Raw genomic sequence first — 26,263 nt, 5'->3', positions numbered from 1 at the left:
AAAATAGGATTACAGATTTTTAAAAATTGACACCGATAATCATAAAATAAATATCAAATTTCTTTTAAAATCTTGAATTCCGACCTTGAAGTATATAAATTTAACACAGATTTAGCGAAATATATACAAGTTGCGTGATTGTTCGTATTAATTGAAATTTGTTTTTGTTAAATTGATTTATTTATTGATTTACTTATGTATATAAAATATTGGAAAAAATCACAGTTACTTAAAAACATCCTTTCATACGTCGACCGCTGCAGTAGTGCACACGTCGCAACACCACTACAAGTTTAAAGAATAATGGTAATAAAAATCATAATAGTAATAACATTAACAACCATATTAATAATGATACAAAAGATGTTAACCATATTCTTTCCATATATCTAGAAAATTAGCTACATATCTTGCGGGTTGTTACGTAACGTGTGTGTATAAAGTATAACATCGCACAATATGCATTCTACGTGCGCGTGCGCGAGAATCCGTGCTCGTGTTTTCAACTTGTAAACGAAAATCGATCCAAGTAGTCATGTAGGCACATATAATTTTATCGAGGAACGAATCGGTTTTATGACATTTATGAATATGTTTGTATTTTTTTTTTTTATATCTCGAGTCGGTAGGTATCGGTCTGTTATACGTTAATGGTATATTATCAAACACTTCCTGACGCACGTCCTAATTTTAACAGAACCATTTTTATAATTTCAAGGACAGCATATGTATAGGAAATAAGCAAATTTGTTAGTTACGATAGCAGAGGTACACGTATACATGTAGATGTGTATCGAAACTTTTCGTTCTTTGCACAATAGACGGTTGTAAATTGCTAACGAAAGAGTAATACCATTTCGCTTTTCAATACTTCGTCGGTTTCTATTTTTCTTTTATACACCTAAAATATTTTTAACAGCAGTTTGACGCCTGTACCAGTGAGTATATTATTACAGGTTTAAACGATTCGATGTTCCGAAAAAATTTAATCTTAAATGTTAACATTTCGACATACGGCATGTACTGAGAGTCGATGAATATTGCGCGACGACCATAACACGGTTAAGGAATATATAATCATTGCAATTATAATCGTGATATAAATAGCGCTACAACAATAACAATAATTAGACAAGATTTTAAAGAAGAGAACATTGCGCAAGTTTAACTTCCGTCGCGTATCTCGTACGTCCAAAAAAAAGAATAATATTGGAATGAGACAAGACATGCGAACGTGAGAAAAACTTTCAGTTAGATTATTCCGGGTTACTTGTTTGGCTGATTTTCTATTTACGTTCGAGGCCATCCAGTATCGGTTCAATTTTATGAGTGCTTCTCTCAGCGATGGATTGAATAAATTACTGTCTTCTCGCGTCAAGTCTTTCACAAGTAAAAACTAATGAGAAAAAGTACGTGACTATTTCAGAAGTAGAAAACAAACGAACAAGCTCAAAAACGAAAAGCTGTGGGTAACGCAATTTACCTGGGAGACGAAATAAAACTGCAAAATCCCTCAGACACCCAGTCATTGTCCCAGTAAAATGACCAAAGTGTATAATTTATCCCGTTACGTATCAATCTTCTATTTCGAACCGGCAGTAGTCATAATAATGATACTTTTCCACATGACTTTTTCAAACTCAACGAAGCGGATAAGGGAAATTAAAAAGAATCGCGCGACGCGACCCGAACGGACCCGACGATCCGGGAATACCGATAGTTGAATTGAATACTGCGGTAAACCGAGATACGGCACTGATTTCTTATCCGCTTATCCGAGGCGATTAGATGAACCGCAACCATCTGCAGCCTCATCTTTCTCGTTGCTCAAAACGTGTGAACGAAAATGATAAAATCGTACCTACGTAGCCGATGATGAGAGAATTTAAATCGTTTATACAGAGCTCACATCCTTGAAAATTAAACGTAGAAAATGATAGCGAAAATTAGTTTTGTACCGTCCGACTCGACTTGGCAGTTTCTTGGATGCGATTAGTATCTTACGAAGAGCCAACACCGACAATGAAACTTTAACCGATGATCAACTTGTTTTAAGTACGGAAGCTCGCGTCCCGCGGTTGCCGTAGCAGCGGGAGGACTATGAATTTATATTCTGATGAGAATTCGCCCTATTTATTCGTTAAATAAAAATATATGTACGTGTATAAAGTTCTTTGTATATTTATAATAGTTTGTGAGGAACAACAGCCAGTGGTAATTGTGTGAACACTAAGATAGTTTGTTTGCCTTTTGGTTCGTTTTAGTTGCTGATTAGACGAGGTCTGGACGAGCGATCTTAATTGCAAGATCATTTGTTCTCATTTTTCTTATAGGTAATCCACTATATGCGACACGCTTGTCGACTCGAGGTAATCTGAAAGATGATCGCGGGATTTTTCGTCTCAACCCGGCCTGCGTCCTCTGTGATTTTTCACCGAAAGAAAGGACCAAAGGAAAATACAGTAACATATGTGTATAATTGTAGCGTTCTAGGTAGAACATAAGATGTTTGTGAACATTGATCAAATATGATATTGTGATAGAGAGGGGAAAGAACGGATTGATTGCAATAATTCATCGCAGTTATTTGAATAAAATCTAATTTTTCAATTCATCAACCAAGAAACATGTTTAATAAAAGATTTAAAAAAAAAAACCAAAACAATAATGAAAACTAAAGAATACAAAATTTTATACAAAACGATTTTTTTTCTCCTCTCCTTTATCAAATAATTTTACTGTTAAAGCTACACGTTTCTGAGCACGTTAAAAACTCAAAGTACATCGGCTTTTGTTGGCGGATGTAGAGTTTTGAAATCGAGGAGCACGGGCAATCGGATGAGACGATCTATAAAACGGTCCCGACAACCCTCCCAGTCTTGAAAAAAATTATCTTTACAATTTCGTCGACGATTTGCGGGAAAAAATTCATGGCAATTAGGGAACACCGTCGATTTAAAATATCTACAGATGCATAGTCTGTTTATACGACTACGATTATATAGATACGAACCCATATAAGTATACCTATACGTTTAAGACCGACAGTTATCGCGAGAACACAACACTGCTGATCATTGCATCAAAATACGTGTAACATCAACCGATAATAAAAAATAATAATAATAATAATAACCGCTAATATTATATAAGTGTATACTTAGTAATATGTACAATTTTTTTTCATCCCTTGTTACTCTATTTTACAACAAGACAACGATAATTCTGTGCGTGCGTATAGCGTTTGCGTTGCTGATTCGCAGAATCGTTGCCGGCAATTGGCTTGCAGACTTTCACGAGAGAACGTTAACTTCGCGGGGAGATCCGCAGACCTTCAATACGCTATCGGCATCATCCGGCGTAGCCTGACTTCTAGCTTCAGTCTGTGCCTGCCTAATGGCTTCCTTATAGGGTCCGCGTTTCTTCTTGTTGAATCGCGTCTGTGAATGAAAAACGGATATTCGTTATCAAGCCTTACGGAACAGAAATTTATAGTAAAACATTCAATGTGGCGAATGTGGAATGCAATGTGAAACGGCAAATGCAGTCTAGGCCCATTCGCAGCTTATCGTTAATCAGCCGTGGAATGCCCCACAATTTCGGCATACGCGTAACAGTTTCATCTCTAAAATCCACCACGGTTACACCACGTTTCGAATAACAAAACGTACCTTGAAGGTTTCGAGGAACGGACTCAGCTGATCGCAAGACATGAGAGAGCTCGTCGACGATCCGTACCAGGCGACATGAGCCTGGGGTCCGGACGAGGTGCCGTCTTCCTTGCACGACACGGTGATGCTCAGCACCTTAAACGTACAAGGTAATCGTTTATTTGTCACAGTCACATAAATGGTTCGAAGCATCAGTGATCGAGGACTACAACGGTATAGTAATCCTCACCTTTCCCGGCCACCATGGAAACCCGTGAATCTTTCCCCAGACGACGTCGCCCACGTCCATCCGCCTCCCGGTGGCCGTCAGGCAGTGGGCTACGGGGGTGGCGGCGAGTCGCATCACGAGCGGATGTGCCGGGGGCGGAAAATCCGGGGCCGTTTCGCCAGCGTCGACTTCCGGTTCCTGTTCGCTAAGTTCGTCGCTACTGGCGCCCGGACTCTTGCACCCGGAGGACGCGTTGCTTACCGGGTAATCGCACCTCGCGTACGCGTTCGTGTTCAGCCTCTTGAGCGATATCGAAAGCTTCTGTTTCAGACACTGCTCCTTTATGGCCGTGTAAGAATCCCCCGGAAGTACGTTCCATTTTTGCTGTTGATCCCCGACCGTTCCCCCTCCTCCTCCTCCTCCTCCACCTCCACCGACGACGACGTCATCCTCCTGCTGTTCCTGCTGGACTACCGTGCCATTCTGACCCTGACCTCCCTTGTGCTTTCGCTCCTCCTTGTGCTTCTTCTTGTGCTTTACCTTGTGCCTCCGACGGTGGTACGAGAGCGCATCCGACGTCGGGTTGTACCTGACAATCATCCGAATCCATATTTATGCGTCAATAATTTGTTCCAGATTCCGGTGAGGGATGGAACAAGGTCAATTTGAATACTCCGTATCTTCTACCGATATTCCTCGACTGATATAATGTTCGGATATAACGTCGTTGAATAAAACGCAGCAAGATCAACTTCTCACAGACCGTATGATTACACAACTGCAGCGACGTGGGTATCAGTACGTTGTATATACTGTGTATATATATATGTATATACGAGACCAAAACAATTCCGCAGTTTAATCAGAGACAAGCTTGCTCAATGAGAAGACACCTGTTCGCCATTTACGGTCGATACTCTAACCGAACTGGAACGCTGCAGTTATCGTAGACGTGTCGTACGCAGAGTAAGACACTACAGTCGTCGTTAACATCTGATTCCTCGATTACCTCGAAACGCGACGTTTCTTCTCACTTATCGCAACGCGTTTCCAAACAATCGAGGAATCAAATGTAAATACCGAACGCAGCTACAACTGTGTACAGCAAAACAATTGATCTGCTTTTCGGAATACACATGCTGTGAGTCGAGAAGAAAAAATGACGAAGAAGAAGGTAAAGGAATGAAGCAGTCCTCGTTCTCGCGACGACTGGCTTCTAGAAATAAAAATCGTCAATCAGCGTGGCAAGTACCTCACCTTGGGGATCCGTTGCAGGGTGATCTGGCCGGAGAAACACCACCGAGCATCTTCCTCCTGGCCTCCTTCTTGGCCTTCTTGAGCGCCCGCTTGGCCGCCTTTGCACTGGCGTCCTTTCCACCTCCGAGGCCGAGCTGCTGCTGAAGTTGAGCCTCGTGGCGTAGCTCCTCCTCGTTCTCGTCGAGCTGCGTCAAGTCGACGATCGGAGTCTGCTCGAGGAGTTCGAGAGGATCGCGCTCGTGCAACTCAACGCCGGCGTCCTGGGTGTCCTCGGTGTCGGTTTCGCCATCCCTGTCGAAGGGGCTGCATTGTATCTTCGCGGGTATCTTCATCACCGTCCCCTCGCCCTGCGTGCCGAAAGATATCTTGATAACCGGCGTCGTCCGCGCCGTCCTGCTCGGGTCCTCGAACACCGACTCGTCCCAGAGGTCCTCCATCGAACCGACGGACCTCTTCTTCCTCGATACCCGTCCACCGCCGCCGGTTCGCAGCCTCATCGTCGAGTCGGCGGCGGCCAGGGTCTTCTTGTCCTCCTCGTCAGGTACCTTCGCGCTCTCAACCGAGGAGCTGCTGAGGCGCCTCGGCCGTGCGGAATACGCGGTCGATGGATTCCCGACGAATTCGGATGACCGATTCCGTTTACCAGCCTCGTCCCTACCGTCCTCCGGTTTTCCAGGCGAGTCCTCTTCGTCCTTGGACCAGTAGGAGGACGAGGAGGACCCCGAGCCACCGGAAATCTGCGGCTGCTGTTTCCCCTTGTCGCCGCCGCCGGCCTGAGTGGCCTCGTTTATCTCGTTGGGACGGAGCCTCGAGAGTTTCGGTATCAGGGAGGGATTCATCTTACCGGAATCAGTGCCGCACTGCAGCCCCGGTGTCTTTGAAGGCTGGGCAGGCGACGGTCCGGTGTTTTCCGTCTGGTTCTCGGCGAAGAGATTCCGCTGACCCTTCGCCGTCGTCGGCTGACATCGACTCCTGTCGCTCCGTCTCGTCGGCGTAGTTTCCTCCGCGAGTTTCCGCTTCCTGCTAACGTCAACGTTTTCGCTGTTCTCGTTACATATCGACCTGCACTTGCTGCAGAGAACCTGTCGCGGCCTGAGACGCACCGTCGGCCGGGCATTTTTGTAACGCGCCGGTGGATTTATGTTCCTACGAAGGTCAATCTTCGCCGGCGTGTTAACCTGCAACGCGGCACGTTTCTCTTGGAAGTAACTGAACCTTGCTCCGATCGATGCGAACTTGTCTCCATCCCCGCCGGGGACTGCTTCCGGAAGTTGAACGCCGCATGGCAATCCTCTGCAACAACGTCCCCGGATATTGTGTGTAATTAGTCTTTGAAATTGGAATTTTAAAATCATTAACAAAAATTCAATTCCTTAGTATCTTCTACAGATAAGATTCAGGGGCTCTTTTTGCTTTTCTTTTTCCACGAGTATACCTGCGACTAAAATATTCATTTTAGAAACTCTGCACGAACTAGTCGTTAAAAATCGATCAAACTTCGATCATGCAATGTCAGTTTCTCTTCGGTCTCGATGAACAGTCAAAAAACTAAAAATATGTGACAATATAGCGGAATGCCAAACGGCGGACTCGATAAGCACAAATTTCTTGAATTAAAAATAGAACCAAGTAAGACGTAGACAGGTCGCATGAGGTGTTCACCGTTCTCACCTAATGTACGTATCGATTCAAGGGACAAGCATTCGACGATCGAGAAAAGTATTTGATATTTCTCGACTACCGCCGACTGCGATCTGCGTTCTCCGACATGATCCGACAAATCGACGTTCGTACGATCATCAGGATCGGGACAAAGCATCGGTGCTACGCAGCAGCAGCACCGTCTAATGCAGCGGATTGATATATATATCTGGTTTCGGTGCATCGAAACGGAACGAACGGCTGGGTAAACACGAGACGTGTATACGGAGGAGATAAAAGAGCAGAGGAAGGCGCTGGGACGAGACGTGAAGGCACGCAAGTCCGACGACGTTGGGTGACGATCGCGGGACGACGGACGGACGACAGGTGAGGCACAGCCTGCGTGCGTAGAGTCCGAAGGGAGAAAAGAGGGAAGAGAATTGAGCGAAGAAACAAAGAGCCTAAGCCTACATAAGAGCAGGCCACTCGACGATTATCGGTAATGAGCGTGTAGCGATCCGACGACCCACGATCAATAAACGAAAATATCTGAACAAGCCGAGCTGTGTGAATGGTAGGTTAACGACGTGTAGCAAAACGAGGGGAAATGGACAAATAATTCCAACTCGATAGAGCAATGGCCATTGCCTGATGTGCCTGACGGCATTGATGTTTGCGCACGCGCGTTATGTGTAACGTATGTGTGCAGGATAGATACATCCAGGTAATACGACGAAGACGGGTGTTAATTTGCATGTGTGCATACCCTGACTGTGTGCACCTATGTAGGTACGTCGTTGAAGCGGAGGCAGGATAGATCAATATCGAATTGATGACGAATGCAACGGTTTTGCTTGACAGTGTAGGTTACACATTGTGTGGATGGCTCATCGATGAAAGGCTTCGATAAAGAAGGAAATCGAGTGGATAAGATCAAAGCGTAACGGCGCCGATTTTAAAAACTGCATTCGTTCGGCATCGTCACACTAAACGCGGAATCCGAGAGTCGAAGTGCCTTTATACCGTTACTTGACAAAGAAAAAAAATAAAAAAAAGGTTAAGAACGTTGACTGATTAAGTATATCGGATTTTGAAGTAAAACGGACAAAATCTGATATCTCTTTTACGTCTATCTAGAAACGAACAGAGAGCGACTGTTTGAGATTGGATTTGCTTTCTCTGGCAATTCGGTACAAGCATAACGAGAATGTATACAGTTTATACGCTTTATCGTAGCACAACGGTGTGTACAATGAGCAACAACTGCAGTTTCATATTTCAGTATTGTGGATTTTTGGTTATTTTTACAGTAGGTACCGAATAAATATAACGATCTCTGCATTAATTCTCGAATTGAATTTATTTCTGCAGTATCGTCGACGGGTCATCGAGAGCCAATCATCCATTCAACCCAACTGAATGAACCTGGAACACACGGATGAAGAAGGAATTGAATGAGCTTATTGTAGAATACAGTGGCATAGTTTATTAAAAAATTCTAGTGCCTCGCACGTATATCAGGAAACTTGACCAACTTTTGTGTGAATGGTCTAGCGTAGCGCTGCCGGTTGGCTTGTTATCGCGGTAGGAAAAAAAATAACAGTAATAATAATAACTGGAACTTGGTGCACGCGTTATTTTCAAGCTGTTTCTCCATGCCAGAAATATATACATACATGTATATATATATATATATATTATGATGTGCGGCGCCGGGGATTTATCTCAGACCGATATACTTATGTACGTATCAACTGCAGTATTTCATAACTAAAGAAACTCGGTAGAAAAAAAAGTTATGTCATTTCACACTGTTGCTTAGTCCTCGGTGACAGTACACGCGCGTTCTTTCGTATAATCTAATGGAGGCGGAAGAAATAATTCCGGAAACAGGTGATCATGAATTACGATACGGTTAAAATTTGCTTAAATATGGTCGCTTCAAGGATCAAGGTTGTCCCTATTTCTTCACCACACGACGTTATCCAAAATCGTATATAATAGTTGGATCCGAATTTTCAATTCTACGTGATAATACGTATATCTATGGGCACATAATCGTGAATCGGTATACGAAAATGATAATATGCGCCTTAATTATCCATCCGCCTTAATTATCCCAGAACGAGTTTGGGAGGATCGTAAAAAATAACTTGAATAGCTAGACTTCTCTACAGGATAAGCCAGTTGGCGAATAATTCCGGATGATAAAACCTGACGATTCGAGTGAGTCATCCGACTGAAGAGAAAACCGGATGAAAAAAGGTTAGGGTTAGGCGTCTTTGACCATATTTGGGGTGACTCTACGCGATGGCATTCGGAGCCCTACCTGGCAATCAACTAAAGTAGGCAGAAACAGACGGACGGGCAGAGGGGGGGCGGCACAAGGCGAGCCAGGCGACCCCCGTTTATTTCCTAACCATTTCGGTCGGCCATCTTGCTGCGTCTCATCCGCGGGCATGTCGTTAATTGAACGAATTTAGATTGCAAATGAATTCGCCGATCAGATGTCCCCCCCCCCCCCTTCGTCACCTTCGCCCCCGCGCAGCCAATACGAGGCGTACAACGTATGCCTCAGAGATTGGCAAAAATTTTGCAACGATGAGACGAAAAACACCCGATCCGGATGTGAGCGACAGTTTCGCGGCTATTCTTTCCAATTCCTTCGACCCTTGGCTACATGGGACGAATATCATTCAACCTTGACATTTCGATGATAGGTAGGTATAATACGTGCTGCAAACGGAATATTATTCACAAGGCACGGTGGATACGAGAGCAATTCTCGGAGGTATCCTTAGCGCGGATGCGGTTCCAATGAGCCGTGATACATCTGCGCGGCCATTAATCACGTCCCAGAACCAAGTTCTGCTGGTTGTGCTGCCTCCTTGCCTGCCTGCACGTTGCATCGCAGGCACAAGGCCTGCACCCGCATCCTGCTGTACATCATCATCATTCACGCGGCCCTGTTCTGCGGAAAGGAGAAAGAGGAACGACGCGGAGTATGCACACAGAATTTATACTCCCGAAACCTTAGGAGCTGATGCGAATAGGCTGCTGTATTGAAGTTCCTTTTATTTTTCTTGCTAATACTATTCGAGAAAATGAATCGTTTGCCCGTTACCTGAAATTGTTTTGAATCCAAGTATAGAATATACTGTAACGAGTAGATTCGGGTTTCGTTTCGACTTTCCCCCGTTATCGAAGATCGATGACATTCGGCTCTATTAGGCTTCCAGGAATAACTCGACTACTCGAGGCGTAAACATATAATTCATTATCCACGGCGCAAGTAGATCCAGAGTTTCTAGTAAATAAATATTATATTTTCATGACGCATGGAATCCAAACGATTAAAGGTCAGTTGTTTCCATTCGGAAATAGAAAGAAGTGTCACGCATCCGTCTTACAATTAGAATTATGCATAATATCCATGGCATTGAATTGCAATATGAGTTATAAGCATTTGAGTGGTGGAAAATATTTTACTGACACTCGATGTATATGTAATATATTTTGGCTGGCAAGAGGCATGTGTGCGATTTGCATGATTATACGAACAGCGATTAAAATTTCACAGCACTTTCATATTTTGATATTGCAACGTTAATTTTTTACAATATCATACCAACACCGTATAACCCCTACTCCTTACATGAATATTGCAAATTGCAACGAATATGTCAACTTGTTAAACTTCTTGGAAATATAAAAAAAAGCAGTTCATTTTTAACCTCATAATTCTATAAAATCTTCGCAGGTTCAAGATGCTTACTTCACAAAATTTACATTTTTCGACTTCATTACCTTATCGGAATGAACACTAAAACGTTTGACTGCTAATTTCGGCTGCTAGCTTCAGCCTCGTGCAACCCTCCGGGTTACCCTTCTTCTTTAGCAAAAGAAACGAGGTCTGTAGGGTGCAAGGGTAGAATAAGTTTCGGGCGAGCGATGACCCGTCGTCACTTGTTGTGGCTAGCGTGTGCATATCGGAAGCAATCCGTCGCTGCGAGGCGGCGACACCGCGCAGCGCTCGTTACTCACACGCTCGACTTCTCAACATTTTCTTCAACTATATATTGTATTCGTCCAAGTACGTGTATAGCTATAAATGTCAATAGAACCGTTCATGTTTGTTTCCGAGACAAATTAGACAAAGAAGACTCTAATTTTACGACGCAATATTATGATCATGCCGACGGCTTTTCAGAGCCTCGACGACGTATTATTCGATCGCAGCTGTCTTAAGGAAATGAATTCTTTGTATACCGCACCTTATACTAACGTCCTTATCGTCTCGCAAGGTACAATAATCAATGCACACGATATTGATGATAAATATGATACGTGCACGCAATAGTGTTCCCGATTTGCGTCAGTAATATGAAAAACATTCGAAACTTGCGAGTCTCGATGTGTGTAATACGTCGGTATAATGAACCGGCAGTGTCGAATTAATTAGCATTCTTTGGAGCATAGTGGCGAACAATCTACGAAATGTACACGAATATGCATACACGATCATGTGTGTGTATACACATGTATTTTAGGAATCGTTCGTTTTCCGCTTCGCGATAAGTGTGTTTAGCAACAGATATACGAATATATTGCACGCTATTCGCAAGGCGGGATGGCTATGGACCGGAATTACTAGATGTAGAAATGACCAAGCGAACCAAGAGAAAAATTAACAAAGAGCGACTCGTGCCGACCGCGTTCGATGAGTGTTGAATCATTACGAACAACGAAGAGGACAACGTGGCGCGCCGTCGCTTCCCGGAGAATTCGTACGAAGGAAATTGACCGTCCTTGCAAACGTCTACGATCCAAGAAGTTGCATCACATTGCAGGTACTCGCCAAGTGCACAGCTTATCAGCGTTTGAACTTGTAATCTCGGGATGATAATCGGCAAAACAGCATACATAGTTGATTTTTAAAACTCAGCGTGCACGCCGTGCTCTGTATGAATATACGTCAGAACTATCTGTTTTGCAACGCGGATATCGAAATGCTATCGGGGTGAAATAAGGAATGAGGGGAAAAGTGGGGCCTCGACGAATCAAGAAGAGACTTTGTGTGCAGACTATGCAGGCACAGAGAATCGTGAGAGAGAATGTGTGCGAGAATTTAACGGCACTCTCGGGGGGGTTGAAGGGAATCGGTCGCTCGCACAGTCGAAGGCTTTGAAGCCTGTTTCCAGTTCGAGACGACTGACCGATCGAAAACGGGGTTACGAAACAATCAAGATGCTTTCCTTACGTCGCAGGTTACGTACGCGTCCGGCAGAAAAAAACCCCTTCGTTGCAGGATTCAGGACGACGAGGATGCAGGACGAGGATGCAGGCAAGGCTGCTACAAAACGACGGCTCTCTTTCTCCCTCTTTCTTTCTCTCTTTCCTTATCACCTACCGAAAAAAGGCGGGGTTCCTTCGGTGACTATTTGAGAATTTGAAAGCCAAACATGGACCGGACGCAATTCGTCCGACGAAGAAGTTGCGAGCATAAGTTTTCGAAACCGAAACCTTGAGTCACGTCGTTGCACGAGAAAAAAGTGTTGCGAAATTCGAAGGAGTACAGAGAGTCTACCCGCTGCTGGTTTATACTTTTTGCATCCAACACAGAGACGTAGAATTAGGCGAGTAAAGAGAGCGACGTCAACGAAGGATAGTCCGGAAATATATCACCCCAAAAAACCCGGGAGACGAGGAAGAATCGAGGGATCTTCGTAAGGAGCGAAAAACGTGACGAGGCAAACGGTCTTGAACGGTCGACGGAAGGACGAGGCGACGTTAGGTTTCTGCAGCGTAAAATTAGGTAGTTTCAAAGGCGGCTATTACCGTCTTCGCGGGCGAAACATAGAACGAGATATCGGCGACGACAGATCGCCGTTTCGCCTGATCTACGAAAGCCAGCGAGCGAGTTTAAAGGGGCGTGCGTTTTGATATACGTATATAGGAAAGGTGTGTGTAAATGCGGGGTGCCTTCTTACCTTTTCGTAGCGTCGAGCAGCGCCCCTTGAAACAATTTAGTCCCGTGTTCAAACGACACGACAACGATGTCTGGCAGCATTGATTCCACGCTCACGAGGATTTTTTCACCTTTAACGAGACCCAGCTCGGTCGGGGCTCCCGAGTCCGCCATATTGGTTCGTGAGAATTATTACTCGGGTCTGTCGGACTGACGTGCGAGCTGCCCGCCGCGGGGCGAGGGGAAGCCGCCATTGCTCAACGCACAGCTGGATCGCTGCTCTCTTATGCGCATGCGCGAGACGTCGCGACGGTTCAGGGCCGACTAAACCGGGGCCCCGTGGGTTCCGACGACCACGCGTCACAATTTTAATCGCTGCGATCCGCTTCCGGTACCTTAGTTTCATTCCGCAACCAGCCTTCTCGTCCTATTCGACGATTCCGTCAATCGTGCGAAAGGATTTCTGCAAAAAAAAAAGGGGCAAATTGTTTAATTCGAGAATCGAAAGTACGCCTGATCAGATGATGTGTATGATTCGTGGTGACTTTTGGACATTTGATTATTTTATTCGGAAATAGTTTCAGCTGTTGCAATGATAAAAAAAGAACTTGAACTTCGATCAGACTGTTGAATTTTCATCAGGCTGAAGTTTGTAACGTTGATGTCATGATGCATCTTTGGAAAAAGTCGTTATTTTGCAACTTTAAGATTACTTGAAATTTAGTAAACTGTTAGTACAGCGTCAACAACCTCAATTTTTGTAAATTCAACTTCTTCAGGTATTCTAAAGATGCAAAATAGTAATATTTGTTTCAACGTTTCGATACGTTAACGTTACTTATAACTTCGGCCTCGTGAATTTTCAAGTTTTCACACAGATGTGCATTTTCATGGAGAATTATAAATTCGCCGTAGGCTATATACAGCATATTTCGTCGGTGTTATTTCGTTGAATATTAGACGGTCAAATTTTGATCGGGAAAACAATATTTAAAAGGTAATTTGGTAGATTCTTCAGTTTGCCCGAAACAGCGTGATTCAGTATCGACTTTGTACAAGTCGATAACCGACTCCGCCCATGTGTTTAAAATGACTTTATTCGTATGAAAAACCCGCGTGACCTAGAATGACTGAAAGATGATTCCGTGAATGCTGGCCATATGACACAGATCGACCCGCATCGTGACAACTTTGCACGACTCGCGTAAATATTAACGGTTCTAATTACACTGTCAGGGGAAAAAACCATCAATTTAATAATATTTCGCGCTTACGTCGATCGTTACAATACTTGAAATTTTTTTCCAACATGACTATCCCTCAGCTACGTTTTCAAGGCAAAGTGGTGTTGCAAGTTTTGAGAGTCAGCAGCTCGACTCGTCGAAAGGGGAAAGCTCACCGCTCGTTAAATTCTGACTATATTGATCCCTTGACTTCGTACAAAAACTGTGTCAATTACAGCCGGCAATGGATACATATACGTATACAATATAAGAGGCATCTGTATCTACTTCTCTGGTGCCTGAAAAAAATATAAATTTAAACAACTGGTTAGATCATCGTCTGCAGTGCTTCCGCAGGCAATCTCACGCGACCGTGAATTATTTGAAAGGAAATTCTACTGGTTTTGACGTCACATGAAGAACAGATATACAGATCTCATTTCGGTGAAATTAGCTACGTTCACTGCAACGTTTGCCCCTCTCCCCTCCCAACCCCCTGACAGCGCAATGAATTATATCACAGCTTATATGTACATTTTGCCGAATCTTGTCGCTGTATCCACGCGCAGTAATACTATAGTGTATGGAACATCGATCGAGGGTTACAACATTTAAAAGCAATTCCCTGTAATCGTTTTAAAGTATCTATCAATAGCCTGCGGTACACAGAATAATCGTGAGTAATCATTGCATTCGATATCGCAAAGCGTATTAGAAATATCGACGTCGTACCTCGACAATTTCAAGTTTATGAATAAACTATCGATATAATGCTCGTGCAGATAGACGCGCGAATATTACGAGCTAAATTCAGAGTTTCGAAGGTTTCGTCGAAGACGGAATCGTGATTAAACTATTCTTGCCATCGTACAGTTTTGCCTTAGATAATACTCGATAAAAGGCGAAAGCTGAAAATGATCGTACAACCGGAATAAAACGGCAAGCGTGTCACCAATTGTATATGGCAGCCATGATGACGTTATAGCCTCAACGTTTCAATATCTCGGAAAAATGTTGTTCAAACGTTTTTCTTTTCTTCATAAATTCAGCCGCACCTTGTGCAATATTATTATACAAATATACCTTATAATTATGAGTCATACCAAATTTGTTGCTGTACATTTTTCACCATTTCAGAGTATTAACAGAGTAGAAAAAAAAAATTCCTCGACTCTTCTGTCTCCGCGTGTCAATAAATTCACACGCGAGTGAATAAATTCCTACAACGTGACGTGAACAGAAGTCATTGTTCGCTGCACCAAGAGCGCCAGTCCGTGACTATCCTCGTCACGGCCCTGAGTTTATATGACTTTAAAGTCGAACGTTAGCTCTTCACTCAACCGCCTGTTGGATGGCAACCCACATACTCACATACCCTCTGATAGCGTAAGATAGCGATAAACTAATATTGAATTAGTACGAACAAAAATGTAAGAAAAATGTGTTTCAGAATTTTAGTACCACTGTCAATATTGCGAAACTTTATTGTCAACCGTTGTTCTGACAGTCAGTTTAGCGCGACAAGTAATTCTTCTCGATTCTTGTTTTTTTACCATGTCACAAGTGATAAGGATTCGCCAATACATAATAATATACGTGTTCATATATCAGAGAAATGAAATTTCGTACGGGTAAACGGCTTTCAATTCGCATTACAGGATTCTTCTTTTTCACCTGTTCTTATACCTATAACAATAAAGGCAAGTGAAATGTAAGGCTATACCAATAGAATTACATCGTCGGCATAAGAAAGGTGAGCGAAAAAATGCAAATTTAAAAATAAAAATGAATTCGACGATCACGAGTGAGATAAAAATAAGGAAGAGGAAGACGTTGCCAACGGAGCCGTCCGCCGGCGGTGTTCCAAGTTCCGAAGCTTGTCCCCTGACGATGGCGTGTCGGTATTCGCGGTGGGTTTGTCAGGTTTTCATTCTTCGAAAGTACTAACGATAAGCGGCAGTAGAGAGCAGCGAGCGGATCAGTGACGTGAAGAAAGAAGCGAGGCGAAGCGACACACGCGGTCACCGGTAAGCGGATTGGGAATGTTGTTTACCAATAAAAAAGCAACGTGTGCAAGTTTATATTACTTTTTTTTCTCATCGCAACTGTCGGAGATCGAACGAAATTCGGAATTAATATGAGATTCAGCCGTTAATCGTCGCTCCAAAGGATAAACCGTGCATACCTGTATGACCTCTCACGATCACATTTCTCACAATTACCGTCCTCGCACTTTGATTCTCGCGTACTTATACGCTCACGTGACGGTCGTCCGTTCGTTCGTTCAATACACACCTACCCACCTTAAGCCTAACGTATCATATTCTTCTCGCTATCTATGCTATGTAAACTGGCCTGAGATCTGGACGAAAAGTGTTGAATATGTTGGCAACGAATGAAAATAGACCCGTCTGTATTATTATGCACGAGAACCCGTACCTGTAACGTATGTATACAATATACAGTAATAGGAGAATTGGGTCAACCTCGTGGACCGGCTGCAGCTGGATGCCCGTTTTTGCGCAAATCGAAGGAAAAAACACATGTGCACATTATGCGGTAATTATTATAGGCAGGAAGAGGAACGAGGCGATGCGGTAACTACAGTTCTGTACAAGCGAAGGTCGATAGCCCGTAAAGCCGGCGTCCCCGGATAGGAAAAGGCTTGTAAAGTAGAATAAGGGCAACCTCCGGACTTCGTATTACGGCCAAAAAATTTCAACGTTGAACGTTCAGCTGCAAGCCTTAATTATACCGAATTAAACGGTCGTATAGAGGAGTCTGAACGAACCGTAGTTTCAATATTTTAAGCCATGTCCGACCCACCTCTACAGAACTGATCTAACTTTTCAAATCTTTACGATTGTATTTTGTTTCTCGTAACTGTTATAACGGGTAAGGTTGCAAAGATGTTGGACGACCGAAAAATCGTTTTTAGCACATGTTTTCAAAGAATAATAATAATAATAATAATAATAAAAACTGCAATTCTTACAGAGCCAAATTATCGCGTGTACTTGTAAATCGAGAATTCAGACATTCAGAGACACCGACATGGCAGTGGAAAGGATAGATCTGGATAAACCGCTTTGGGATCTAAGCACTTTCGCTGGACGATGGAAGCATTTTGCTTGGGTAACCGATTTCAGGACCTGTACCACTTCCAGCGAGCAACTCCTGGCGGCAAAGGAGCTGTGCGAACAATACAGGTAATTTTCGCGATTAAAATTCATGTGACGCGATGTGCGATCGATGGGTTAATTGTCAACACACAAGTTATATTACGTGTATTATTGCATAAAGAGAGGCATGCTGCATGTGTCGTACTATGTTCTAAATTATGCTCGCGGAAGAAGCTGCGTGCCAGGTGTTGATTCTTCGAATTACATCATAACATCCCTGCATCGAACAATGCGGCATTGAAAAATCACCGCTCGATACATTCAACAATCAGCCGAGGCATCTCCAAACCATATAAGCGTAATTATTATCCGTCTAAAATGGGATTAAATGATAAATAAAAATTGACGCAGTTTGTATAATATAAAATCTCCATTACCAGCGCATAATTTTGATAAACAAACTGGTATAATTATTATCATTCACAAGTGAGAGAAGCTGATTTTTAACTTCGGGACCTTGGAACTATGCATACTGTTAGTGTTGAGCGTTGAGTGTTGGATTAAGTAATTCGCGCGCTGTCTCTAATAACTTACGTAGCAAGGCTGTGTATAAGATTGCACTCTGAGTGATATTATATACATTTTTTTTTTTAATCGAGTGGCATATATTTTTATCTTTTCGCCATCGCGAACGGAATAAGCGTAAAACGGTATAGATATGAGGATCAAGGTTCACCCAGATGCACATCGTACTTACGCGGAAGTGTGCAAAGAGCATCGGTTAGATGAAATCTATTATTAAAGTTCAGCGAGGACAAGGACATTTTCGCGACTATAGGTACAAACATGCAGCAGCTCGTATTTTGCCGCCTCTGCACATTATACTAAGCGTATACCTATACCTACAATATAATACGTTACAAGATGCACCAGGCACTTTAAAATTAGCCAAAGATTTTCGACGGTATAGGCGGAACATTTTTCTCGTCTTGTTTCAGAGTGGGCAAGGAACCCGTCGGAACGAGCAAGGAGAAAATAATTTATGCAAAAAAACTCTACGAATCGGCGTTTCACCCGGATACTGGGGACTTGCAAAATGTATTTGGAAGAATGTCTTTCCAGGTACCCGGAGGCATGGCCATCACCGGAGCTATGCTTCAATTTTATAGGTACTTATATTTAGTTTTTTCTTTCACGTTACTTAATCACGCTGTAGGCGAATGCCGTTTTGAAAGCGTGCAGTTATTTTATCTCCCGTGTGAATTTCGCCCGCAATTTTCCCTGACAGAACAACGACGGCGGTCGTATTTTGGCAATGGGTAAACCAGTCCTTCAACGCCCTTGTGAACTACACAAACCGAAATGCGAACAGCCCTGTAAGCACCACTCAGCTCTGCACCGCGTACTTCAGCGCGACGGCCGCCGCAATGATAACGGCAATAGGGTGCAAATCTTACTGGCAGAAAAGGGCGAACCCCCTGATGGCCGTGAGTCTGATCGAATTGACTAAATATCCAACTTGGAGAATCGCGAACTCGTAAGAAAACACGAGATCTTATAAAAGCGATCATTTTCAGAGATACGTCCCATTCGCTGCTGTGGCTGCGGCAAACTGCGCGAATATTCCATTGATGAGGCAGGTCGAGATCGCCAACGGAGTTGACGTCTGCGACGATAACGGTAACAAGTTAACGAAATCTAAGGTGAGCACCTACGAAGACTTTAACAACAACCGATTTATCATCTCGATATTGATACCGTTAGACCGCGAATACGTCAAGTTAATCATGGATATTCAAGTACGTTTAATTACAGATCGCTGCAGTCAAGGGTATCAGTCAAGTAACTTTTTCAAGGATCGTTATGTGCGCCCCAGGAATGCGTGAGTAACGTATGCAATAGAAATTTTCAATTTCTAATTGTCTGACAACGTTATCTCAATTATTTCTTTATACAGTGATTCTTCCGCCAATTATGGCGAAGCTGGAAACGTACGGCTGGATGCAGAGGATTAAACCACTTCATGCACCAATTCAAATTATGCTAGTCGGATGTTTGTGAGTAGATGCATACGCACAAATATCTCATCAACGTTATGGAAAGTATTTATTCTGTGACTTTATTTTTTAGCCTAACATTCATGGTACCAACTGCTTGCGCTCTGTTCCCGCAAAACTGGTGAGTTCAAGTTTCATCATACCGTGACGTTTTACGTGAATTATGTTATTTTTTTAGAAAATGGAAACAGAAAAAAGAAAACGATTCCTTTTGCTTTTTACAGCTCCATTGCCGTGAGCACTATTCAAAAGTGGGAGCCAGAAAACTACGAGATTTTGAAGAAGAATTGCAAAGACGGAAATGTACCAAAGTTCCTGTACTTTAATAAGGGGTTATAAGTATTTTCATCGGCGTATCGACGTAGCCACGTGGAAACGGAATGGTGCTTTCCGTTGCATCTTCGTTACGAATCAAGCGAAATTGCTTGAAAGTAAAATGAATGGATAATAATATAGAAACGCGGAATCTCATAAAATATATACCATAATATGCCATGAAAAATTATTTAGGCAAATGGGGACTGGAAACCGAAGTTCTTTACTATTTCAAGAAAATTAAATTTATTTAATACCGAGTTGATAATGTTGGTGATAATACTCAGATTAGGTTATGCAGATCATATGAAAAATATTAATGCAGTAGTAAGATAGGGGCGATGATTATTTAGCAATAATTGATGGTTATCATCTACAGAGATGACGAAACGTATTAGTTGGCAATACTAAAATATCAGCTGTGATTATTTTCTCATCTATTCGTCACTCATTATGGAGTACAATATGCCTATGCATTGGCAAATTTCCCATTCAACATTTGTAATATCAAACGCCAAATACCTGTACAGATAAAAGTATACGTACGTTATTAATAGTCATTTAAATAAACGCGTTTGACCATAATTACACGCATTATTCTTAGCATTCTTTTATCCCTGTGATTGAAGAAGATAGTTTTGCAAAACAAACTACTCATTATGAGCCAAGATAATTAACTTCAAGATTTATGCCAATGGTGTAAAAAGTTTAATTTGATAAAACCGTATTTGTAAAGTAATATATAGACATGCTGCACAAATTCATTATATATTAGGACGAGCAAGTGAGGGAGCTTGCGACGGTGGTGGAACGTAACCAATACGCTCCTGTAACTCAGTTGGTGGAATTTTGCCCCAAGCTGGCGGATTGAATCCTGGCTGCTTCTCCGCCTCCTTTTTATTTTCCCGTTCTTTCCTTATAGCCTCGAATTCCAGCAAATCATCGAGCTTCAGGTCGATCCGTGTTGGGCTACGTCGAATCATTTTGTTCTACCTAACAAAAAATATGTATGCCTGTGCCTCTAAGATTGGTATCTTGACTATCATTCATGTAGCTGATTCTTCGCGCGAGTTTAATGAATTTTTACTTCAGGGATAAAGAATTGATCAGAACGTAGTCAAGGCATTTTGAACAATGCAATCACGGGGTTCTAAGTAACGACGAATACGACCCTGAATCTATCCGCCCCTGATATCCTGACTCGTGTTTTTCAAGATGGAGGTCAGGATCCGACGGACAGACAAGATCTGCGCTTCGTCGCTAGGCAGAGATATATTAACAGTGAATATTTTTTTTACGTCTGTAAAATTGATGAAGGGAAGCCACCGGCAGATTGAAAAAGAATCAATATAATCGTTGGCAGAAATAGTGATGAATCGCTTATCCTACAAGAATAAATAAAATTACCAGTATGAATGGGTGAATGTTTTTGGGTGCAGCACGCAATCAAGTCGCCGTAAACACGCTTCCCGTCGACTGCTGAGATATAATAAATTTCCGAGTCCGTGGTCAGCACCTCAGTTTCGAAAATAGTAAAACAACCGTAGACCCAGGATCCAGGAACTGTACGTCGGCTCGAAAGGATGCTGTATCTTGAAGATTACGTCGAAAGTACGTAAAATCGGAGACGACAGCACAAGCCCGAACTTACAAGGGACCTACTAACCTTAACGAAGGCATTCGGCCTCGACGAGCCTCACAAATATCCTCGTAAAAATTAAGATCCCATCAATATCGCGTTGTAGTTTCGCGTGTTCGTTATTCATGGAAAATTTTCGTCTTCTTTTAGCCCGACATCGACACCGTCATCTTATTTGATTGTATTAGACGTGAATTATTTAGCCTTTTGTAGGTTAGGCTGATGTTATTCGGACGTTTAGTACATCAAGCCAATCTCACTACCCACAAGTTTTGCACTACTATTAATTCCGACAATGTATCAGGGATGTTTCAGTCCCGTATAAATTGATTTCTTGCCTCCAACTTTGCTTTTCATACAATATTCATCCGTTTTATTTGAACCACCGTTTGGTTATGTTGCCTCGAAACTCCAACTCCGCTTACTTTTTCTAGTGATCGAACATCTTCCGCAGGAGCTGCGCGACAGATTCACTGAGATGAGAGAAATGGACCTGGGAGTGCAAAGTATACTATTTTATTTTCTATATTACTCAGGGTTCGTACGCACCAGGAAAATATGGAAGGAAAAGTTAGAGACTTTTGAAAACAAGACTGGAATTTTGAGTCTGTCGAAGGACTAAGCTCGTTCTTGTACAAAGTACTACTAATCTTGAGACAAAATAATTGCGCTTAAAATTTTGTTTCCTTGCACCACTTCGTACATTCTATATATATATTACTTGATACCAAACCGTTTTTCATTTTCTTCTTATGGAAAATTGCAGGCTGTTGTTTGTAAATTGATAGTCAGAAAGTAAGATAGTTACTAGGTCATATTGAAGGTATTAGTATTAATTTGTAAAAATATTGTCATTAATCAGTGTCTTTTTTGTTGAAAGGTTACTGGAAAATTCCTATTTTCAAGCAGGAATACCTGGAAAAGTCAGGGAATTTCATATTCCAAAAAGCGTACAAACCCTGTTACTCTGCGTGTCATAATGTAAAAGATTATGGGATACAGCGCAAGAACCGAGTCATTCTACCACGATTGTCTTCGTAGTTTCAATAATCTGTTGTAAACTTTGTAGACTCGATGGATAGCCTGGAGAAAAAGGTGAAAACCTTCTTTTCAAACGCCAAGAAAATGAAGCCAAGTGACAAGGAGGCGGAATATGAAACGATACGAAAAGACTATTACAAAACTTTAGAAGATGCCGATGAAAAAGTGCACTTAGCTAATCAGATGTACGATTTGGTGGATAGATACTTGAGGCGACTTGACCAAGAGCTTCATAAATTTAAAATGGAACTTGAGGCTGACAACAAAGGAATTACAGAAATATTAGAAAAACGATCCTTAGAATTGGATCAACCGCCAACCAACAGTAGTCAAAAAGAGAATCGTTATAGTTTTACTTCTACTAGAACTCGGGACAGTCACGGACATTGTGAGTGTAAATCGTCAATTATGGACGTCAATAATGATACAGTAGCGCTCGAAACTATTTTGATAATATGAAATTTGTAACTTCTTTGATCAATCGTTTTTCTTACTTTTCTTTGTTTTCACTTTATTTTTGAGCAATCGAGAGTTAATTTTTAACAGTTATGTAGAACATCGAATTTCTTTCGACCAATAATATTATTTATTTTTGTAGTTTTTACTTGTATGTAATTAACTGAATTACTATCTTTGTCAAAATACTTTTGAGCGCTACTGTATATTCTCAATTTCTAAATCGAATTTCAAAAACATGTCAGCTGCAGAATATTCACATTTCACTTTACTGTTCAAATTATCATATTTTCTTAAAATTGCTACGTCTGTTTGGAAACTTGAAAAAAATAAAATGAGTTGTGAACCAGGTCATCTGATTCAAAACAGTTTACAATGATGATAGTTTATATTTTATCTAGCGAAAGTTCAAAACTTCGTCACAATCACAGAGAAATCTTGCTAAGAAAACGTGCAATGAACCAATTTTACTTGGACTCCCCTTAGCTACCGGGACTCAAGGGCTAACAGATTATAAATTATCCCCAATGATACTTTCAAGTACTTGTGATCTGCTGTCATAAACGGTTCTTCAAGTAAATTTCTGTTCAATCTGGTATTTATTGATACTTTTAATTGCAGCACGGTCAGAGAAACGGAGAGACTCCAACGCGTCCTCGGTATCGGTAGAAAAACGATTAGTGATTGAAAAATCGTCGCAAAGTCTTCCAGAATCACGACCAGCCTCGGCAAATTCTGGTCCAATAATTGCAACTACTCTGCCATCCGCGCCGACGGCAATAGCTAGTACAGTTGGTCCGGTCAATTACGGTTTAGGGCATATTGGCGCTGGTGGTAACGCGATAGCTGCTGCTGCATCGCAGGCAATTGCTGCAACGCAACAAATGCAGCAGGGACGGCGAACCGCCAGTCTTAAGGCGAGCTATGAAGCCATCAATACCGGAGGTGTTCACGCGGCTGAATTTAGTAGGGAATTAGCTGGTGCTGCACAGACTGCTATAGCTGCGATTCAAGAAACCACCAAGAAACATAAAAAGTATGTATACTTTGAAAGAGAAGAATTCAATTGGCCAAATAAGACTTCGGGGTACAATGATCAAAGAAAACCAGATTTTCCTGTATTTTTATCTCCACCGACAGAACTCACTAGTGTTTCTTCGCTTGCAGAAAAGTTAATACTACAGTACCTAGTACCAGTGTGATACCAGCGGCAGTTCAACAACCCGTCTCTCCACCTGGAGTAACGGCTACAGCAGCAGTGACAGATGCAGATAATACAGATTGGCCGTACGACCCGAACGAGCCGAGATATTGCATATGCAATCAAGTGTCTTACGGCGACATGGTTGCTTGCGATAACCAGGATGTGAGTATCAAGCGTTAAGATGCTTACATTTGCTCTATGTATTATTTATAAAAACAGATGCAGTACGCAGGGTTTTCCTCCCATATTTACTTCGATTGATAATTATTTGCAACATTTGTTTCAGTGTCCGTTTGAATGGTTTCATTACCCGTGTGTCGGAATTTCTGCGCCACCGAAAGGAAAATGGTATTGTCCGCAGTGTACGTCTTCTATGAAGAGGCGCGGTGGTCGGAAAAATTAATGAGGAAAGATATTTTTTTGAAATATAAACACTAAGGATAAGGAAAAGTAAAAACAAAAACCGTAAAAAAATGAATACTACCTCTTAGCTACTATCTGCCGATTTATTATCATCAATTTACATAGAACAGTCGACGCGAATCTGATGTTAGGTTTTTTTGTTTTTTATAACTATAGAATATGAATTTTCAAGTTTAAGTTTTGCTCTTGTATAGCGCAAAACCTGATTCGAGTCATAAACTCGTGTTTTATAAATGTGAGGGATATAATAGCTTAGTTTGAGAAGTACCTAATTAAACTGCGTGGCATTCGTTTTTTTCCACACGCCGCGTTTTTACCTGGGGATTATCTTGCAGTTAAAAAAAAAGATGAGAAAAACGAACAATAAGAAGAAAAAGTAAACTCTCTCAACATTGGCGAAAAATGTTTTTTTACCTCAGATATTACGTTCAACGGTCCCCATAAGTTCATTCGTTTGTAACCTTATTGTGACCTTGTCTCTCTCTCTCTCTTTAAACGATCTTGATGTGTTTCGTATAGAATTTGTGACCGTGGTCAAGCTTAGCCAATGTTGTATCGATCTTTCGATCGTTACAAGTTCAGTAAACAATGAAAAACATACCAACTATATAAGTGTTATGTGCTTTCAAAAAATAAGGAAACGGAAATGAAAGAAACGAAAAAAATTTCACGAAACTAAAACGACTAAAAAAATGTTTTAAATCTATAAATAAATGTAGCAAACATAATAATGTGTAATAAGATGTGTGATGCGATGGCACGATTTGTCGGAATCGCCTCATTATGAACGGTACAACTCCTGTCATTGTAGATAATTGTAGGTCCATATCGTCAGTCGGTGGCAGAGCTCAAACTCACGAACAAATGGGGAGGAAAGCTTTGGAGTTGAGATGGCGTAGAAGGGTTGTAGCGAGAAAGACACTCATTCGTTCATCACTTCAACAATCCCTGGTTCCAATTTCTCACAAAGATAGAAGTTGTACTGTACATTATTCCGTTTCTCTTAATTATCTTACCGTCCTCAGTCGTAAAATAATAAAAGAGACGATCGGTCAATTGTGGTACATTAACAGGCCAAACTGTCATTAGCAAATCCAAAAGTATAAACAAATTTGCATATAATCATCTGGAATTTGTTTTAACGGAGATTGGTGCAAGGAGATTAGAAAAAGAGAACAGAAAAAAATCATGTAAATTCAAGAAGAACACAGGCTGACTACTATTTCCGTAGGACTAGGACTATGAACATAATAAATGTAATATCTTGACGTGTAATAAATTGAACGAAAAAACGGCAATTATTTAGACTGTGTGTTAACATTAATATCCCCATCTTCCTGTGCAGTATTGTATTATGTCCCAGGTGAGCCCATATCACACGACTCCCTTGACATGAAAATTTGGTACTTGACAAAGGAATTTTCAGAAATTTAGGAATGTTTGAAATTTAATAAACCATGATAAATAAAATGTACTCATATTTTGCAAAGCCAATTTTACATCGAAAATTATTCTAAAAATGCGCAATAATAATTTTTTCTCTGATCTTTCGTTACGTCAACATTACTAACTTCAGCCTCATGTTTTCATTGGATATTCCCCCTCCGCCCTCGACGTTTCAAATTTAAGGTAGGCCTAACTAGCGTATACCTAATCTGACGAAATCGAGAGTTGTATTGCGATGGAGCAGAAATAGTTGACATACAAACTGAGGAGTATCAATTCCGTAATCAAAAATGCGTAAGATATGATTCTTACATATAACACGGGAGGCAGATTAAACCCGACGTACATACAAAACACCAAACGAAAGAAATGCGTGACCGCCGGTGTCTGCATCCATCGAGGGATTGCGTAGGTGTACATCGATAAGAGTGTGTATAACACGCACAGTGAAATTCGAGATGCTTTCCTACATGCTTACAGGCACAATAATTATGTGTAATAATTGTCAGATTACCTTCGGAAGGTGCAGGATGACGAGCAGGCATACGATCCGTGTTGCACAACGCACGATATTATCACCGAGGCACAAGTC

At 41.8% G+C, this 26,263-nt stretch overlaps 3 protein-coding genes across 9 annotated transcripts; 2 read left to right on the top strand and 1 right to left on the bottom strand.

Moving 5' to 3' along the window:
- Window positions 1-527: 527 nt before the first annotated feature.
- On the bottom strand, window positions 528-26,258 carry LOC107226746 (PWWP domain-containing protein 2A). Of its 5 annotated transcripts, none has more exons than XM_046743068.1 (6): window positions 26,186-26,258; window positions 12,768-13,208; window positions 5,137-6,465; window positions 3,901-4,468; window positions 3,672-3,806; window positions 528-3,440 (listed from the first exon to the last, which is right to left on the bottom strand). In XM_046743068.1, exons 2-6 carry the CDS (start codon window positions 12,917-12,919, stop codon window positions 3,294-3,296), a joined length of 2,331 nt encoding a protein of 776 aa, XP_046599024.1. In that variant the 5' UTR covers window positions 12,920-13,208; window positions 26,186-26,258; the 3' UTR covers window positions 528-3,293. The 5 variants fall into 5 exon arrangements, with proteins under 5 accessions (XP_046599024.1, XP_046599023.1, XP_046599025.1 ...); XM_046743067.1 differs by lacking the exon at window positions 26,186-26,258 and adding an exon at window positions 20,870-21,005; XM_046743069.1 differs by lacking the exon at window positions 26,186-26,258 and adding an exon at window positions 8,095-8,202 and having other exon boundaries at window positions 12,768-12,902.
- LOC107226748 (sideroflexin-2) lies at window positions 15,839-20,047 on the top strand. Of its 2 annotated transcripts, none has more exons than XM_015667656.2 (9): window positions 15,839-15,995; window positions 16,966-17,177; window positions 18,089-18,259; window positions 18,379-18,577; window positions 18,668-18,793; window positions 18,906-18,972; window positions 19,048-19,147; window positions 19,221-19,268; window positions 19,372-20,047. In XM_015667656.2, the coding sequence occupies exons 2-9, from the start codon at window positions 17,023-17,025 to the stop codon at window positions 19,484-19,486; spliced, it is 981 nt and encodes a 326-aa protein (XP_015523142.1). In that variant the 5' UTR covers window positions 15,839-15,995; window positions 16,966-17,022; the 3' UTR covers window positions 19,487-20,047. The 2 variants fall into 2 exon arrangements, with proteins under 2 accessions (XP_015523142.1, XP_046599029.1); XM_046743073.1 differs by having other exon boundaries at window positions 15,887-15,995; window positions 17,013-17,177.
- LOC107226747 (inhibitor of growth protein 3) lies at window positions 20,936-25,532 on the top strand. Of its 2 annotated transcripts, XM_015667655.2 has the most exons (6): window positions 20,936-21,073; window positions 21,536-21,607; window positions 22,171-22,530; window positions 23,220-23,634; window positions 23,766-23,964; window positions 24,089-25,532. In XM_015667655.2, the coding sequence occupies exons 1-6, from the start codon at window positions 21,046-21,048 to the stop codon at window positions 24,203-24,205; spliced, it is 1,191 nt and encodes a 396-aa protein (XP_015523141.1). In that variant the 5' UTR covers window positions 20,936-21,045; the 3' UTR covers window positions 24,206-25,532. The 2 variants fall into 2 exon arrangements, with proteins under 2 accessions (XP_015523141.1, XP_046599028.1); XM_046743072.1 differs by lacking the exon at window positions 20,936-21,073 and having other exon boundaries at window positions 21,982-22,530.
- Window positions 26,259-26,263: the final 5 nt, after the last annotated feature.

The sequence above is a fragment of the Neodiprion lecontei genome, chromosome 6 (assembly GCF_021901455.1).
Source record: "Neodiprion lecontei isolate iyNeoLeco1 chromosome 6, iyNeoLeco1.1, whole genome shotgun sequence".
Taxonomy (NCBI): Eukaryota; Metazoa; Arthropoda; class Insecta; order Hymenoptera; family Diprionidae; genus Neodiprion; species Neodiprion lecontei.
The sequence above is the reverse complement of the archived record's forward strand: the minus strand, read 5'-3'. Positions and strand labels throughout refer to the sequence as shown.

Bases quoted from the DNA above. Each gene is read 5' to 3' on its own strand.
- LOC107226746 (XM_046743068.1), bottom strand. From the start codon at position 12,919: ATGGCGGACTCGGGAGCCCCGACCGAGCTGGGTCTCGTTAAAGGTGAA. The intron at 3,807-3,900 runs GTGAGGATTACT...TGTACGTTTAAG, and splicing joins TTCCATGGTGGCCGGGAAAG to GTGCTGAGCATCACCGTGTC. The intron at 3,441-3,671 runs GTACGTTTTGTT...TTTCATTCACAG, and splicing joins CGTTCCTCGAAACCTTCAAG to ACGCGATTCAACAAGAAGAA.
- LOC107226748 (XM_015667656.2), top strand. From the start codon at position 17,023: ATGGCAGTGGAAAGGATAGATCTGGATAAACCGCTTTGGGATCTAAGC. The intron at 17,178-18,088 runs GTAATTTTCGCG...GTCTTGTTTCAG, and splicing joins GAGCTGTGCGAACAATACAG to AGTGGGCAAGGAACCCGTCG. The intron at 18,260-18,378 runs GTACTTATATTT...TTTCCCTGACAG, and splicing joins GCTATGCTTCAATTTTATAG to AACAACGACGGCGGTCGTAT.
- LOC107226747 (XM_015667655.2), top strand. From the start codon at position 21,046: ATGCTGTATCTTGAAGATTACGTCGAAA. The intron at 21,608-22,170 runs GTATACTATTTT...TAAACTTTGTAG, and splicing joins AATGGACCTGGGAGTGCAAA to ACTCGATGGATAGCCTGGAG. The intron at 23,965-24,088 runs GTGAGTATCAAG...CATTTGTTTCAG, and splicing joins TTGCTTGCGATAACCAGGAT to TGTCCGTTTGAATGGTTTCA.